This window comes from Tauraco erythrolophus, chromosome 3, assembly GCF_009769465.1.
Source record: "Tauraco erythrolophus isolate bTauEry1 chromosome 3, bTauEry1.pri, whole genome shotgun sequence".
Lineage (NCBI taxonomy): Eukaryota > Metazoa > Chordata > Aves > Musophagiformes > Musophagidae > Tauraco > Tauraco erythrolophus.
Window position 1 is genome coordinate 37806266 of NC_141467.1, and position 18080 is coordinate 37824345.

Below are 18080 nucleotides of genomic sequence, written 5' to 3' on the forward strand. Positions count from 1 at the left end.
GGAAAAACATCAATATCCCCATTACAGATGCTTGAAAGCAACCTTACCACACAGTGAGTGGTACAGCGATAACTGCAAACTGCTAGGAATTTTTACCTCCATGTAATGCTAAAAATCAGCTCAGGACAGATTTTTCCATTACAGGGGAATTAAAAAAAAAAAAAAAAATTAGAAAAGGAGTATTTTTCTTACAGTAGCAGCTTAATGCTACTGACAGAGGCTACTGTAACGCAGATACTAAATTTCCTCATGTCAATGAATCCACAGTGTCCTAAGCATTAACCGAATGCATAGTCCAACTGGCCTGGCTCCACTACGCACCAACAGATCCACTAATCCTCAGGCTGTGCAAGAGGAGGCAACCCAATCCACTCCTCGCCCTGCAAGTGTGAGGTCCAAAAGCCACCTGGGAGTGCTCTATACTTAGATGACAAGAGATTACAGCTAAGAAACCAAAATCAGGTTCTGGTCACATCTTAAGTAGATACAGCTCAACATAACTGAACAGATGGGATATACAGAAAGCCTAAAAATGTTAACAGATTGGTGTTTAATGGATTTCCACCACCCAAGTTTAAATGACATGGCAGGACAAATTCCACCTGACCACATATTTTTCTGTTTGTTCTCTTAGACAATGCCATCAGATTATCCAAAGGTCAATTATGAAAACCTTCTCTGCTCCCCAAGGGAGGGTCATCTGATATCCATGAAAGTAAAGTTGATTATCTGACTTACTCAGTGTCCTTCAAGATACTAGGTAGTAAGAACCACGCTGTACCAAACAACGCAGCTTCCCAAAGATCCATCTGGACCCTGCATGACTGAAAATTTTCTCAGCGTATTTTATTATATTACATCTTAATTCAGAGAACTGGATCTCAGGGCTAATGTACAGCTTGAAATGCAGTTTTGAGGAAGAGGGGAGCGACATTCACGTACTGTAGCAAGTCTCTCATGTATTTTAAAACACTTCTGCAATCCTCTGTCAGTTTGCTACATTTATTACAAGGGTATTCCTACAAAAACAAAACCTACGCAATTTCTGACACTACAACTTTCCTTTCAAAGGGAACTGCAACGGCATAAATAAATAAATGTATGAAAATAACACCTTTTACCAAAGGATCTCAAACTACCTTACTAAGAACTAAAGGTCAGTGAGACTGGTGCAGTATTTATAACCAGTCCTTTTGCCTGGTCCATGGAAAATACACTTCAAGAGAACACAAAAACCCAAGAACAACTAAGGCAGCTTGCTTAATTCCTTCCAGGCTTCTGGCTGAGAGTCTCACGTCTCTGCCAGCTCTTCCTTTTTATGTTCCAGGAAAAGCTGCTATTACCACTTCAGAAACAGTGACACAAGGAGGTGGAGAGTTATTCCTCCTTCTTTTTGCCAGTTCTGTTAGGTTGTACATTCCCTTTTGCACAAGCTGAGGCTTTACAGAAGTATTATCAGTAACACTAAAAAGTTAGCAGGTGAAGATGACTTGGGAAAACGTTTTTGAGGCTGGCCCCTCACAGAACGCGTGTGGTGAAACAGCTGGTGAGAGCGAGCAGTCCCTCTGATACAACTCCCTCTTACTCTTCAGTGCACTGAAAGCAGCAGAACAGGTAGTGAATCCCTTCCTCCCATCACGTTCTGAAGTCCAGCTGCGCCATGCAGATTCATGCATCTGGCAAGAGAGAGGTCTAGCATTACAGATGGAATTGTGCAAGCAGAGACACCTCCTCCTTCGGCGCAGTCCAGCCTCTTCCAGCTCCCCAAGGGCTCTGGCACACGAACAATGTTACACAAGGAATAGCCACACCGTGAATTTGCAACGGCAAAGGCTACTCCACAGCAAAGTCTTCTCTGCAGCATTATCTCAAGGTACAAGCACGATAGCATTCCTCCCATGAGGATCTAAGTTACCCAGACACTATGCTGCGTGGACTCGGAGCCAGAGAGCACCAGCAGCAGTCAGCTCCAGCTCCCAAGCAGGCAGACCCTGGGAAGGCAGAGGAAAGGAGGTCCCCAGTGCTCTGCGACACGCACAATTCACTAACCCCTTCCACCTAAACGTCCCAGAAAGCAGTGGAAGCCTGGAGCAGTTACAGGGGTGAAATAGAAGGCCGAGAAGATAACTTGCCAATGTTCCCTTCAATTACGCCTGCATCCTTAAGGCCAGTCTTCATTTCAAACAATTGTCTGCAGTGTTTTCTTTATGGTGAAAGTAAACACACCCTCCAAAAAAGGAAAAACAACATAATGAATATTCTAAAATAATCAACAGAAGATAAAAATAGAAAAAACAATAACCAACATAGAAAAAATGGGAAAAAATAGAATAGAAGAATAATCTGTTTTGGGCGGACTTAACCACTCAGGCTGAACAAAGACCCACTAAAATTGCATTAAGGCTACATTGTGATAAATTAATACCATACAAAAACCTGCGGGATTTTAATTTCTCACAATTTCACGCACATATAAACAAGAGCAGATCCATCTAATAGTGTTACAGGAAATACCTTAAAAAGGATAGCATTACACTGGAAATATCACATGACACCAACTCATCTATAGGTTTTATATTTTTTGTTAAATGTTTTCAAAATATTTAATGGGGAAAAATATATTTCCAAGGCTTACAATAGGCATTTGCTAAATTTAATAATCTTTGCCAGCTGACAAAGATCATAGTTTAACAATGAGAGGACAAAAGGCAATGTGTTTTCAGTGTCGGCATTAACCCTGCAATCACCAGGTATTTACTGGCAACATCGTAAACACCAAAAGAGAAGATCTTCCGTTAAAGTTTGCTGCACTAAAAATCCAAACCTCTGTATTGACCCACCTTCACTGCCCCATGCCTAAGGCTCCTCGAGCTCTGCATCGGAGCAGACGCTCACATGCAGGGCTGTCTGAAGAAATGCTAGCTTCGTTCGATACTGATGCGTTGATGAGTAATAATTTCTGCCCTCTTGGTAAGCTTATTCATGTTCTGAATTAAAATACATATTTTATATTATTATTATTACTTCATAAAGTGTAATATGGAAAATGTGTTTTAAATGCAACAAGCAGTTTTCTTGACTGTGTCACTGTTCACATTTGCACCTTGCAAGTGTCAGAAAAGCACTGTATTTGGGCTTTCCGTTCTCTCATCTCAAGGTGCTGGAACACCTACATTTTTTTGTGAAGGTTATCAGTGTATGCTGTGTACACTTGTTGCTTACACTGTGGGTATCTTTATGCTCCCTTTCCTACCTTTCCATCTGTGTCTCTGTTCTCCTGCCATCTTCTGTGTTTCAGCAAGCCCTTGGAAACTTTCCTGTGTGTAATTACTGCCAGGACTTGAGTTTGCTTTTTAGTCTACTCCTTCTCTTAAACTAGTATCCCCATTTTCCCAACAGCGCATTCCTTCACTTCTGTTTCCTTTCCTTACAGAGATAATACAAACATACCCAGAGACCTTCGTATCCCCACAAATCATAGAATGGCATAGGCTGGAAGGGACCTTAGAGATCATCTAATCCAACCTCCCTGTCATGGGCAGGGACGCCTCTCAACTAGACCAGGCTACTCAAGGCTCCATCCAACCTGGCGTTGAACACCTCCAGGGAGGGGGCATCCACAACTTCTCTGGGTAATTTATTCCAAAGTCTTACCACCCTCGTACTGAAGAATTTCTTCCTAAAATCTAATCTAAATCTGTTCTCCTTCAACTTAAACCCATTTCCCCTTGTCCTATCAGTGGACACTCTTGTAAAAAGTCCCTCCCCAGCCTTCCTGTAGGTTCCCTTCAGGTATTGGAAGGCAGCTATTAGGTCCCCCCGAAGTCTTCTCTTTTCAAGGCTGAACAAACCCAGCTCCCGCAACCTGTCCTCGTAGTAGAGGTGCTCCAGCCCTCGCTTGCTCACAGCTTCTGTCCTGCAGGCATCTTTGCATTAGCCACATGGACTCTTTTGATTTGTATTGTTCAGAGGGGCGAGTGCTGTCAGGATTCATTTGCAAAGTCCCCTGAAGAGTGACAGTAATATAACAATGAGCGAATACTGTTCAGCTGAGAGGGGAAGCTTTCCCCTTTGCTAAAACCCTACCTATCCATCGCTCTCCCAGAAGCTGCTGCCCTGTTTCCCATGGGGCTAGGCAACCACCTCTCCCACACTCAACACCAGCCATGAAATGAGGTCTCCAAACTTTGTACCAACCAGCAGAAACTTGTTTCAGTTTGCTAACATTAAAATCACAACCGGCAGCTATTTGGACCTTATTCTGCAACTCCAACTCCCCAAATCAGGGAAGCTCTTCCCTCACACAGCATGCCAATTAATTTGGTTTAGGTCTGCTTCCTTCAGGAGTGTTGAGGTTATCAGACTCTGGCTCTTATAATTACATTTTCATCATAATAGTTTGTCATCTTAAATGTTCAAATTAGGGAAGCTATAATTAACAAAAATCTATCACTCGTGAGTTGCCACAGAGTGGGTGTTCCGGACAAAGGGAGAGATTAGACAGGGACAAGGGCAGAAATCGGCTTGGGGACTATGGTAGCGGTACAAAGCACAGTTAGCAGTAGTTATATTTAAAGAATAATTTACATCCTGGGCCCATAATTACTTTACGCAGAATTAAATTACCACCACCACAAGAAAAAAACAAAGCAGAATTGTAGGTGATGAAAAGTATTTTAATAATCAGACAAATCAGTGACATTAACCAATTTTTCCACCACAAGAACAGTTGAAGAAAGGGGCTCTGAACAACAAGAAGTATTTTTCACAGTACACTGCACTAGCTTTTCAGTTAGACCGTGAGGGCTGCTTTCTCAGGTTTACTGCATCCTCCATGCCATTTATAGTAAAGTCAACCACATTCTCTGCCTGACAAGTCTCATCTTAGAACAAGTATCTTCAGGCAGACAAAACAAGCTGTGAGAGAAATAAAGAAAAGGGAGAAAAAAAAAAAAATCAAATCTGGACAAGGTTTTTGCATTTATATTGGTCTACCAAATAACTCATATTCTGTTCCCCTTCAAGACTTCTCTTTCTTGGAAAAAAAAAAAAGCATCAGTGGAGAAGAGTGACTGAGACAAGAAGTTGACCCTAATGCTCATTTTCTATTTTTTATTTCCAGCTTTTGGAAAACTATATGTAATAGTCTTCTGCCACTTTTATGCACAGATGTCAATGCAAATCTTCTTAGGAAGGCTCCATTTCACAAATAATGGTGGCAGAGAGTTAGGCCTTCTAGAAACAAAAGTACATTAGCAAACCACTTTGGTACACTATAAATTCAGCAAAAGAAGTAGAAAGAGTGTGACAGTTTGAAAAAAAAAAGAAAAAAAATAAGTTTTTTAATTAGGTTATGAAAATTTCACAGAAGGAAAGATTCCCGGAACAATTCAGAGCCATAGTAGATTCCTGCCTCCCACCACTCCTTTTCTCCTGATAGCTGCTAGAGCTGTGAACAGAAAACCAGAAGCCACTAAGAGCGAGATAATGTTTACATTTCCTCCTTCCAGAAGGCAGATAAGGATATATACGCCTGCAGGTGGGTGTGCACATGCAAAGTACATGAGACAGAACAAAGGCAGGTACTTTCAGGGCACTGAAAGACAAGTTACCTTTTCTTACCCTTCCTTACTTGTACCAGTGGTCCAAAACTGAAGCAAGGGAGAGAAAGCAAGCTGCTTTTCTGATGTAATCTATCCTCCTAAAGCATGCAAAGAATACACTATACTCTCAACGTGCAAGAAATCTCCTATGCTTCAACCAAGTGTCAAAGAAAACATACAATACTGAGCAGAGCTGCACTCAAAAGGACACAAAAGTATCAGGACTGTAGAAAACCTACGTTTTCTCTGGCTGCCTAGGCAAATAGGACTGTTTTGGTTTGCTCAAAGGCCAATTTAATTGAGTCAGTAGATTAGATCTTACCCTTAACGCAGACAAACCTGAGGGAAAGAAGTCTCAGAGTTTATTTATATTATTATTATGCTAAAAAGCATCTCAACATCGATTTAAACACAAGACAGGGTTCTGTCTGCAATAGATGCTTTGAGTTCAGGAGAAGGTAGAAATAAGGAAAGGGAGGAGGAAAACTGGAAGCAGGAAGTGGAAACTGAGGAAAGAAAAGCAATTCCCAGTCCCAACAACTCAAAGAAAAGGTAAGCATTCCTCTCAGCTTGGTTAATTCCACTGATGGCCAGCTTCCTCTCCTAGAAGTGGTAACATCTCAAACAAAGAGTATTTCAACATTTGCATGCACCATCACAGCATCAGAATGTTAAATTTGTAAATCCTCCCACGGGTTAAAAAGTATCATAGATTAGAGTATAACATAAACATAGTAAAAATTGCACATAACTAAGTTGTTTGGTTTTTTTTAACAGTTCCTGGTTTGGGACTATATACAACTGCATGACTGGATTCATAAATTCTCTTTGCAGTAGTACCCTTATTATTTCAGTTTTCTGTAGCAATCTTATTGGCCACAGTTCAACTGTTTTCTAAGAGGTGCCTTGTAAATGTATTAAAATCCATTTTCACATATAAGTATTTTTGATTACTCTACCTCACTTCATTTAGATTTCCTGACATGAGGGATGTACCAACACCTACTTCCTTTCATCTTCATAAACACACTCTTAAGAGATATGTCATAACACTCAATGTTCTGGGCAGAGAAGAGGAAACACCATTATTTTTAAAGAATGTCCATATTTAACATTATTATCACACACCAGCTGTCATGATATAACGTGTGAGATTGCACACATTTTTATGTAAAACTAACCTTGGACAACCCTGTGAGCATCACGCTTTTAGTGATTTAATACAAGTGCTTTTTTTTTTTTTTAAAGGCAAGCCATTTGCACCTAGATGGATACAGATATTCCTCTCTATTTGAACAGAATATATATCATGGAAGGATCAAGACAAAAGATGAGCAATGGAAAACAAGTGCCAGAGCTTTTAATCCCAAAATAGTTCTGGCAGTGCCAAATATAACTGCCTCTACCCAGAGACTTCCATCCTTATAGCAGAACAGGCGCTGCAGCTCATACATGCTTTTCTCAGCTGCTTTGCTACAGTCAGGTTGTTCAAGCAGCATTCAGCAGCCACACGGACAATGCACAAGATGGCCATAATTGCTGCTTTAAAAGTAAATACAGATAGATTTTTAAAAATAGAATTTCAGTCTTTTTAAGTAAGTCTTTAGAAGCAGAACATGAAATCTCAGACCATATGCACAGAACAAATATAAACCTATTTGACAGGAGTCAACTAAACATTGTGTTTTAAAAGCCCATGGAAACATATGTCCCAAAGAAAGTGACAAGGACATAGAAATTACTCCCAGTATATCCATGTTGGGCACACAGTACATTTTAAGGAGAGCCACCTGCCAAAGCAACTGTCCCGGTTCTGTGACATTTTAACAAAGAGAACGTGAATGACCTGGGGCAGCAGCGTAACTGAAATTCCTCAGAGGGAGTTCCTAATAAAGCACTCATGATCACTACATCACATCAAAAAGCAGCACCACAAATATCGAAACCAAGAAGCCCACTTTCCTACTGGAGTTTGTTCATAGGTGATAATCCAATAATCACCAAGGCCCTCAGTTAAAAAACACGACAAAACACTGAAATCTTTCTCTGGGACAGGACATTCTGTCTGATCCCTCACAGTGTCAAAGGTAGGGCTCTCAGGGGAGGGACTAGGTGTAAAGTTAAGTCTCTTCTTTTTTCTGACTGCTTCCCTTCCTGCCCACCCCAAAATCGACACTATTATCATTACAATCTATCCTATCCTTACACCAAGACCTCTACATACCCATCAGCTTAAGCTGAAACTAGCCAAGAAGGTCAGAAGTTGTTAGGGCGAGGAGGAACACAGCAGCCACTCAGCATGATGCCTGAAGTCTTGTCCTCCTAAGAAATCAGGTTTAAACAAAACAATGCCACAAAACCAAAGCAATCCTTGACCGGATTACGAAATAGCAGTGTCCTTATCCGTTTTAACCCAATAAGATTATTGGTGTGAGAACCACGCTGAAGCCAAACACAGAGGGGTCCGCTCCTGCCGCAGCACTCTGCCTCTGGCCAAGGGCTGCATGGCGCCAGGAGGGGCGGTCTGCCCAAGGGCTCTGCCGGAGTTCAGCTGCCTGCACCCAAGGCCAGCTCCGACGTGGTGCGGGTGTACAACCCAAAAGGCTGGAAGAAACCTTGACTGGGGTTCCCCATACTGCTCCGGAGCTCCGGCACTTGGCCCCTGCCTGAGCAACACTGCAGCTACACCTGTGCCCAGCCACTTTCCTGGCTGAACCTGCCCCACCGACCCGACTGCCTGGCTTGACCTCGGATCTGCCTCAGCATCACCGCACGGCTGGTGATCACCAGAGCACAGCTGCCCCCGGCTACCACCCCCAGTCCTGCCCCCCTCGCCCCGTGGGGCAGCTCATCACCCTTCAAGGTTTCCTCTATGCCTGGGTGTTTCCTCAGCCTCCCTAATGGCAGCTTTGCTATGCTAAATACTTGGATAGGGCTGGGGTTTGGCCCAAATTGCTCAAGGACCAATCTTCTGCCCATTCAAGCTGGTTATTGGCTTTTCAGGGTTGGATACCAGTTTGCTGCCTGCACACCTGAGACCTGGTACCAGCAGACCAGAAGCAGTTGAGCATTTTGCCATGTTTACTGGTTTGCATCATTATGAGTAACTGAAAAACTAAATAACTGCAATTTGAGATTACTGAGGCAGCGAGCTCAGTGTGCAGACTGAGAAAAAAAAAATTACATCTGTCACATCAAAACCCAGTCATAATTTCCAAACTCTAGCACCCAGAGCTGAGGTCCTGCAGTGAGCATGGATTTGATTTACCCACCAAATTCACCACTTTAATAAAGGGACCTTATTTCAAGCTTCCCCCCAACCCAGTTTTTTCTTTAGTCTCAGATTCCAATTTCCATCTTGATTATCAGAGGGATTTCCTAGAGCAGAGTGACTTAAGTAGATGGTTATATCCATATTTTAGAACTCTGCACCTTGAATACACTGTGAACAACAGGGCTAGAGGTCAAGTGGTTTTATAGTTACCTGCAAAGTGCAGTCATTTTTAAATAATCTCCCCTTTTCAAAGTGGTACTGATTTTGATGGATTTTCCTAGGAAAGAAGGACGAGAGATTGTTTAATTAAAGCACAGATTTGGGTGCCAGGGCTCAGTGCCAGCCTCTGTGATCAACCTCTTCTAAAACCTTGAGCACATTCCACCATGGCTCTGGAGTTAGCTAGACCGACAGCAAACGGTATTTTCTCCTTATTAAGTGCTGGACCTAACGCATGCTACCTAATTTGCTTGTAAACACCCAACTACTAATAAAATTTAAACCAAAATCTCAAAACAATTCACTGCCAGACATGCACTCAAGAGACTGTGCTCAGAAGATTAACATTTCAAAACTAAGCTCTCAGGAGTCGAGGAGCGCTGGCATGAAGGTTGCCCATGCAATCACATTTGAGGCCTCTGGTGCGTGCACTTAAGGATACAGTCTTTAATTACTGAATTGCTTTTGCCGCCAACACTTCATTCAGCATTCAATTTGACATGCTCACCCACAGCACAGCAATTCAGTATTCAGTTTTACCCACCCTGGTCAGAATGTGGCCATATGCATTATTTACTGAATACTGTTAAGGCCCAGCTTGGAGTACAAAATTCTTATTTTTGTTGGCAGCTTTCCTGTGGCGTTTAGTGTTAAGTACCTGTGTATTTCTGAAGCAAGTTTATTTATTTTCAACATCACTCTTGTGAGGAGAGGAGGGTATACCTCCTGTGCTTCACAGGTAAGAAATGGGACACTCTAGGCACAGTAAGGCCAAAAAGTCTCCACTAATTTGAGGTACCAAACTTAAGGTGTCACTGGTGTCTTTTTTCAGAGCCCTATGCATTTCAGAGAACTGCAACCTCAAAAGGAACCACAGTCTCCACCGGCCTCTGCCACAGCAGACAACACTCAGCACTTCTGCAAAAAAAAAAAAAAACAGCCACACCACAAAGATTCACACACGCAATTAGAGAAATACTGTAAAAAACAAACAAACAAACAAAAACACTAGTGATTTGTGCAGCTTCATACAGGGCAGATTTTTTCTGTGGCAGAAGAAAACACAAAATCCATCCCCAGCAGTCAACAGCCAATTTCTCTAGCCATGAAAACCATTTTTTTTTCAATATAAATCTGCATTTTTGCATCGAAGAACAAATGGTTCTACCGGATAACACTCCCTTCAGCAATTCATTTCTTTGAAAGGCTCATCCTGTGCACCGAAGACAACACGCATGCACACAAGAAGTGCTCACTAACTTGTGAACCCCTTAATCATGTTCCCTCTGTTTCAGTACCTCTTCAGTCATAAAAGGTTAAAGTCCCCTACCTGAGAGTTTAGGAGATTAAAGGGGAAAAAAAACACCTGAGTCATCACATTTAGGCATTTTACTGCCAAGAAGTACAACCCTCAGAAACCTCACTGACAATTCAAAGCTTGACATTCTTTTGGACGCATCAGATTGGAACAGCATTTCAGTATTTCCACAATATATTTCACTATTGATAACTGTAATGATTCTATGTAAGTCAAAAGTCAATCAAGTGTTACTGCTTCAGTCAAACTGTCAGCCTTCCCTATAAACATGGCTTTCAAATTATAAATAGAGACAATCAATCAACATTCACATACTCAGCCTATTTCCAGTATAGAAACAGAAAGCGTAAACCCAGGAGCTACATATAACATGGGTAGATATTACGCAGAAAATATTTCAAATTCCTTAAGTAGCTGCTCTTGCTGAAAAGAAGACCATTATCTACTGTCTTACTGCCCAGGGATAAGCAACATGTACTTTATAAAGATAATTCAGAACTGATTAATAAGTTGCGATTTTTAAAGACACAGTATCTGCGTGGAGAATGTACCTAAAATCTGTAACAATGGTTTTGGCAATAAAACTTTCAAATATGCGATAGCATTTTTACCAACACAAAGGACCAAATCTCAAACATCTTGCAAAATATTATAGCAGCACTATATTTTTCTGTGTTTCTTACTCTAGTCCTCCTGATAGAGAGGTATCAAAAGAATGAAGAAATACAGTTCCACTTCTTTTTGCAGATCCAAGTATTCAAGATAGTATGCAAGCATACCAGCTCACTACCACAGCTTGCTTCTTATCAACAGAGGCCAGCAAAACTATTCTTGAGAAAACAGGAAAGCACACTTAAGCGAGATTAATTTGACGTTTTCCTCCACTACAGTTTTAGGAATGACAATGGAGGATCCCACACATTAGGCGTTTCTTTCAAAATGCAGATGTATGACTTAACAGAGAATACTTAAAAGTACAAACAGTCATTTGAGTTCAAAAAACACAACAGTTTTACTGTTAGTCTTCACTGCATAACAGCTTCAGAAGATTCTCAAAAAATAAATATTCTACATGCTTCATTTTGCGTTTCTTGTCCACTCAAAATTCCTATAGACGTAAATAGGAAACCTAAACAGCAAAGGTAGCAAATTATTTTAGATCAGGTTCTAATAATAGCTTGCTCTATCATCAGTCCCCAACACAACATCCTCAACTCTCAAGAATACCTCAGTGACAAACACGCATGCACACGTCCACGCCTGCACATCAACTTGCTGTGCAAGCTAGCAAGAAAGTAAGAAAATAAGTGATATGTGTATCTTATGGTACACACAAAGCTCAAAGAATCTTTCGAGAGGAGAATTAACGCCTTCTGAGAAGATATTGGCTTTTCCCCCACAAATTTAATCAGAGTCAGTCTATCATACTTACCAATATTTTGTTATCCACTTTATCTCCCTTGGTTTCCAGCTTTACTTTCTTCTTGACTGAAATTTTGATTTTCCTCCCAATAACATCCCTGACACTTTCTGAAATAAAAGAAAATAATTAAATACCTTCAGTGACAACCTGAGGAGGAAATAAGACACCCAGACACCACTGTCAAGTTTTCAGGAAGATTCATAGCTATGTTGTTCAACTGCCTGCACTCATGGAAGTCTCATGCACATGCACCAGTACTAAACACAATCTAACACGGGTACAACTTTTCTAAATATGCCATCTACACAATAAGTTATGTCTACTATGATAGGATTATCGATTTCATATGCCAGAACTCTAAACATAATTTGTTATTTTCTTTCCAGCACTACTTAGGCATCAAAAGCATTCCGAAGACAAGCCCCAGCACTGCCTAGCTCTACTCTGGGAAAATACAACAAATTCCTCGCTTGCTATTGTCTGTACCTGAAAAGCTTGCTAAAGCCAATCAGCTTCTTGCATTGCACAAATTTTAGCCTATTATTAATATCAGGGAGGCTAAATGGGTCAGATAATGGAAAAGCCAGTGTTTGAACACTTTGTGCTCTGCACATTTAAGTTGCAAAGCAAACTGAGCAGGCTTCCAGACACTAACACCTGACAGTTATGCAGCGGATGCTGCGCAAGGTAACACTGGTCTGGGTCCAAGTCCCAGCAACAGGGTAGCCGCCTCATGGTGCCAACACCAAAGTTACATTAATTGCCATAATGTCATAACACGTACACGCATACACATGTATACGTGGTCTCTGCCAAGTAATGAATGAACCAGCCTTTCCCCTAAACATTTGCACCCTGGCCTGAAGGGAACGTATACACAGGGAACTGTATCTGAAAGCTTATACAACTACTGACACTGATGTAATTGGGAGATAAACAGAGGAGTTCACCTAGAAGAGCCAATTTGGCACCCTCCATAAGTTTCATTCCTCAGCCCCCACAGAAAAGGAATGAGAAAGAAATCTTTTAAACACACTAACCTATTTCCAGCACGACAACAGGCATTTGTAAAAGGCAAGTGTGTGCCCTCCCCAGACACACACACTTTGCCCTCATGCACGCTAAAGTTTAAAGGCTAAAATTGAAGATAATGGGCTCTTTCTAAGGCTTTTAATTATAGTGCTCTGTATAGCACTTTTCTGCACAATTTTCATCCGGTAGCCAGAATGTGTTAATGCAAACAACATGCTATTTATTAAGCCTGGACATTTAGCCCAGGCCACAGAATTCTGCCTGCAGGGCAGGAGGGTGGGCAAGTCAAAAACGTGCCTGGTTGGAGCGACTCTCCACCAGAAAGAGCTCTTTCTGCAGAATCGGCATGTTTTCCCCAGGAATTTTAATTTTCCTATCAGGAAACAAAAGCTCCTCGGTAGCAGCGGCTTGCCCGGCGAGAAGCCTGTCCCAAGCTGCGGCAGCCCCATGGCAGACGGCCAGCGCGGCCGGCTCCCAGGGCAACCGCTTGGTAAGAAGCCAGGCTGCCAGATCTCTGAGCAGCCAGGTAAGGAAAGCCTGGGGGAAAGTCCAGCCCCGTCCTCCCGATGCGAACTGTTTTTCCCGAGGCTTCCTCTCCCATGGGTAATGCCTAATTCTGTCCCTGCTTGGAAATCAGAAGCAAGCTGACCCACACAGTCTTTTACATGAAGTCCTACCACCTTGCAGAAGAAAAGGTATCGCTGTTGTCTCTGCTACTTTAGCTTCACTCTCAGACTCTGCCTTTTGGTTTCTCCTCTCCCACAAACAGCTCCAAGTACCTGCATCTACCAAGGGACTTCCTCCTGGGGCACTGACGTGGGGGAGACCCACTTCCCTCTGCTGACCCACACAGCAGCAGTGGGAACAACTGCAGGCCCTCAGTTCCAGCGTACTTCAACAAGCGGTAGGCAGAGAAGGGGCCTGGCACCTGAGACTCCTCCGCAGGGTATCCGGATGTCAGCTCCCTCCAAGGCTCTATCTGCCAGAAAAGGCTGGAAGTGCTTCTTCAAAGAGTTAAGGTATAGATTTCATAGATACTACTCATATGATTGAGGACATTTCCTTATGCATCAGTGGCAAGTGGACTTGTAAGGCAGTTTTTCAGATTGAGAGATGGAAATGCAACATTAAGGCTATTATTTTCAAGTGCTCATTAATTTTTAACACCAGAGACTATGAGTGCCTGCCTTCAGACACCCGCACGTCAGAGGAGCGGATCCAGATAAACCAACAGTTAGAGATGGTTTTTTGAAGACTATGACCTGCAAGACCTGACAAAGGTCACACGGGAAGTGAGTAACAGAACAAAAACTGCAGCTCAAACACTCCTACTCCCAGTTTAATCTCCACTCTCCAATCACTAAGGCACATCCTTTCATCTTGTTCCCAAAGCATAGGGTTACTACAAAAAGTCTATTAAAAAGGTTAAATTTTAACATGCAGACATCAAAACACTGCTAGAAATCAAACCGATCTACACGAACAGATCCACACGCCCCAGAAGAGCCCTTGACAAAGCAAGCTGGGTGGGTGCAGGACGCCAAGACTGGGCAGTAATTCTTAAAATTGCCCAAAGCCACCAGAGGATGGGAGGCACAAAGATCCCCACACTGGTCTTGCTCGTAACGTGCACTGCACCCCACCCACGGCATACTACAGTACAGGGCAGATCCACAGTGAGTAAGTAGTACTGTGTATTAGCATCTCAACATGCCTGGCCATTTTGCAACAGAAGTTCCTAGCTTTGACCACAGCTACTCCTAGCTCACTTCCCAGCTCACCACTTCTTAGTAGTAAGCTACAAACTAAAGCTAACTCCACGGTTTGCACACTAAAAGAACTACAAAATAGAGCTGTTTTGTCTATACAGAAAAAAAATCTGTGGCCGCTGCAACTTTCCATCCAGATTTTTACCAATATTTTATAAATGTTAAAACCAGTTCCCACCAATAGTACTGGCTGACAAAACTGAAGGAAACGCAACAGTGTAAAGGCACAAGGTTTATAAGGACTGTATTCAATGCAACATGTACCTTATTACCAGACGAATTTGTTTCCATCTGTCATTAAGGCAACATTTTAAAAATAAAGGATTCTCATGTTGGTGAGATCCTTAGATCTCCCTTTAACAGGCAAAACTGTAACTAAACCCAAAGGAAGTTTGGCCTGAGCAAGGCGGCTGAGGATCAGGCCTGAAGCATCGGACCTCTCTCTCTCTTACCCTCAAATGATGCTGTTTAAACACGCGCGGTGCTAATGACCCATTTATCGAAAGCTCCCCCGATAGCAATGACAGCATTTTCGGGGATCTTACCATGACCTGTGATTTCCTGAGCGTTACCATGGAAGACGGGGGTTTGTGTGCGCGCGGCCATAAAACTTTAATTACAAATACCCTCGCTCTCTCGTACGTACACAAAAAAATGAGTCTTAAACCACGCAAAACCCAGGGGAAACATTAAAAATAACGACTAGAGCTACAGCTCGGAGCCCCAGCCCGCGCCGCCAGGCTGAGGACGTGCCCCGGCCGGGCGGCGGTGCGGGAGGCACGGGCGGGCCGGGACAGTTTCACCGGGGGTCTGCCAGCCCCCGCAGACCCCCCGGCGGACCCCTCTGGAGAGCGGGCACACCGAGCGCCGGGACGCGGCCGCTCCTCACCGCCCGCCGGCGGCTGCGGGGGAGCCCCCGCCGCCCGGGGACGGTGACACGGGTACAGCCGCTGCCCGCGGCCGCCTCCCCGCTCCCCGCCGCAGGCCCGCAGCCCCCGCACGCCCATTCCCCGCACGCAGCAGCGGGGCCGAGCGCCGGCGGCGCGGCCGCGCCTCCTCCTCGGAGCGCCCCCGACCTCCCGCGGAGCCCCCTCCGGCACCCGCAGACCCCCTTCTGCTCCCGCAGCCAGCCCCCGCGAAGCTCCCTCCGGCTCTACAGCGCACACACACCTCCGCCTCCCGTCGCCGCGGCCCCCGGCTCCCCCCGAAACGTCCGCCGTCCCCCCCCGCCCCCAGCAGCGCTGCAGCCCGGGGTCGCGCACGGCGGCCTCCAAACTTGCCCCCCGCCCCGCAACACCTTCCCCCGGCCTCCCCCCCGACCCCGGCGCCAGGCCCCGTCCCTTACCGAGCAACTCTTTGGGGACGTCGGAGCTCTCCTCGGCCATGGTGGCGCTGCCCGGCGCCCGGGGGTGCCCGGCGGCGGGGCTGCTTCAGCGGCGCGCCGTCCCTCCGCCAGGCGAGGCGGGCATGCACGCAGCGGGGCGGGGAGGAGGGCCGGCCGTGCGCCTCTCTGTGCCGTGAGCGCGGACGGAGGGAAGGGGCTTCTCCCGCCGCACGGAGCCCGCTCCCTCCGCGCTACATGACGCCCCCGGCTGCCGGCGCGGCCAGGAAGGACATTTCCAGGGGAGGAATGGTTCGCAGGCAGCCGTCAGGCGCGGCGGGCCGGGCTCACGGCAGCCCCCGCGCCGGCTCCCTCCTTCCCCCTCGCACGGACGGCCCCTCCGCACCGCCCGGCTCCCCCCGCCCGGCACCGCCGGCTCAGGCGCGGGCGGGAGGAGGAGGTGGTGGCGGCGGCGGCTGCCCCCGCCCCGGGAGGGCTGGCGCCCTCACCCCGGCCCGGCCTCCTCACCTCGCGAGAGCCGCCGGGAGCCGCCCGCCCGCGCCCACCGTGCACCCGGCGGCAGAGGAGGCGGTAGCGGCGGCCGGGAGCATCGCCCTCAAGGAGCCATCGCGTCCGCCCCGCCGCGGAGAGGGAGGAGGAGGAGGACAGCGGGCTGGGAAATTCAGCGCGGCGAGGACGGCCCCTCCTTCGCCCGAGCAGCCCCGGGCGCTGCGGCGGGCCCGGGAGGGCGGCGGCGGGGGCCATCTGTCGGCGGCCGCGAGTGGCGCGGCTCCACCGGCCCGGCCCCCCCGCCGGCCCCGGCCGCCAGCGAGGTGTGTGGAAGCAGCACCGGCCCTTCGCAACAGGCACGCTGCCTTTCGCGGCTGCAGCGTCAGGCTTTGCGCCGCGGGAATTCTCCTCTGGGTTCATGTCGTTAAAGCAGGTGTATGGTGTGGAGGGGGTGGCTGTCATCGCCAATCCGGTCCTCACCGCCTGGGGAAGGGATTGCCCAGGCTGGGTCACTTCGAGCCCTGGCAGAAGGTAACCTTTGATCCAGAACTCATCTGCCTCTCCCTCACTCCCCCACCTTATCTCCATAGGGACGGCAGCCGCTTCGGCACCTGCTCTGAGATAACGCCCTCGCTGGAGGTTGCTCAGCAAACTCCTTGCGCAGGGAGGGGAGGCAAGTCTCCGAGCTTGTGCTAGGTGGAAGGGAACCGAACATGCCTCCTTTCCCACGACCAAAGATAAATCCACACACGGCAGCGTTTGGCGTGTCGCACTTCACTGCCGAGAATTTCTGTCGTGCGTTAACAGCCGCGTTACAGAAACGCGGCGCACGAGCGGCCTAATTGCGCCTGTGAAAATAAGGCCAGAAAGATGCTTGTTGCATGAGAGGGAAGGAAGAGGCTCTGCAGCTCTGGAAATCCTTCGGTTTGCTGCTGGTAGCGATGCCTAGTTTCAGCGAAAGGATCATTTTCACTGCAGCAGGACTGTGATTGGCCGCCCTCCATCCTGAAGGGGTGGATTGCTGCATAAACCTCCTATTTCAGGCACTCTACAAGTGAGTGACGTGACGGATCCGGCAGATCAAAGTGATTTGTGTCTAACTAAGAAATCTGAAATGCTGAATTCAGTGAGAGCAACAGTGTAAATCCAAGAAGAGCTATTTTGCTGGTACAAATATCGTACTACTGTCCTCCGTCTTGGGGACTACTGCGTACCCCGGTCTTCCAAAGAATCACGACTAGCAGTTTGAAATTGGTGTGACCTGTCAAACAATTTTATTATGACTCCCCATGGTACCAACCAGCTCTCTAAATAATGTCAGAGGTTATTTTGCCGATACAGAGAGGATTACTACAGAAATGGCTACAGTTTGCTCTCTTCCCAGTTTTCTCTTTACAGGTAAGGAATAAGGACATCCTTTAAAGAAAATAAACAAAAAGTGAATATATTAGTAAAAGAATACAGTAAAGAAGCTGTGTGCTTTTAATATATAGCAATGTCAATCAAATCTTGTCTGGATATGTATGTGTATATATCTATATAGAATGCACTGCATTCCTTTTCTGTCGATGGTCTTCTGCTCCCTTTTCCTCACTGCATCTGCATCCTTTT

At 45.8% G+C, this 18080-nt stretch overlaps 1 protein-coding gene across 1 annotated transcript in view; it reads right to left on the minus strand.

The window, feature by feature from the left end:
- CARMIL1 (capping protein regulator and myosin 1 linker 1) overlaps positions 1-16023 on the minus strand; it is a 193732-nt gene extending 177709 nt beyond the window's left edge. The window contains exons 1-2 of the mRNA XM_086608525.1: positions 15984-16023; positions 11847-11944 (exon numbers count right to left, since the gene is read on the minus strand). Coding sequence (XP_086464651.1) covers positions 11847-11944; positions 15984-16023 — 138 coding nt within the window. The remainder of the gene's footprint in view (positions 1-11846; positions 11945-15983) is intronic.
- Between the last annotated feature and the right edge of the window lie 2057 nt (positions 16024-18080).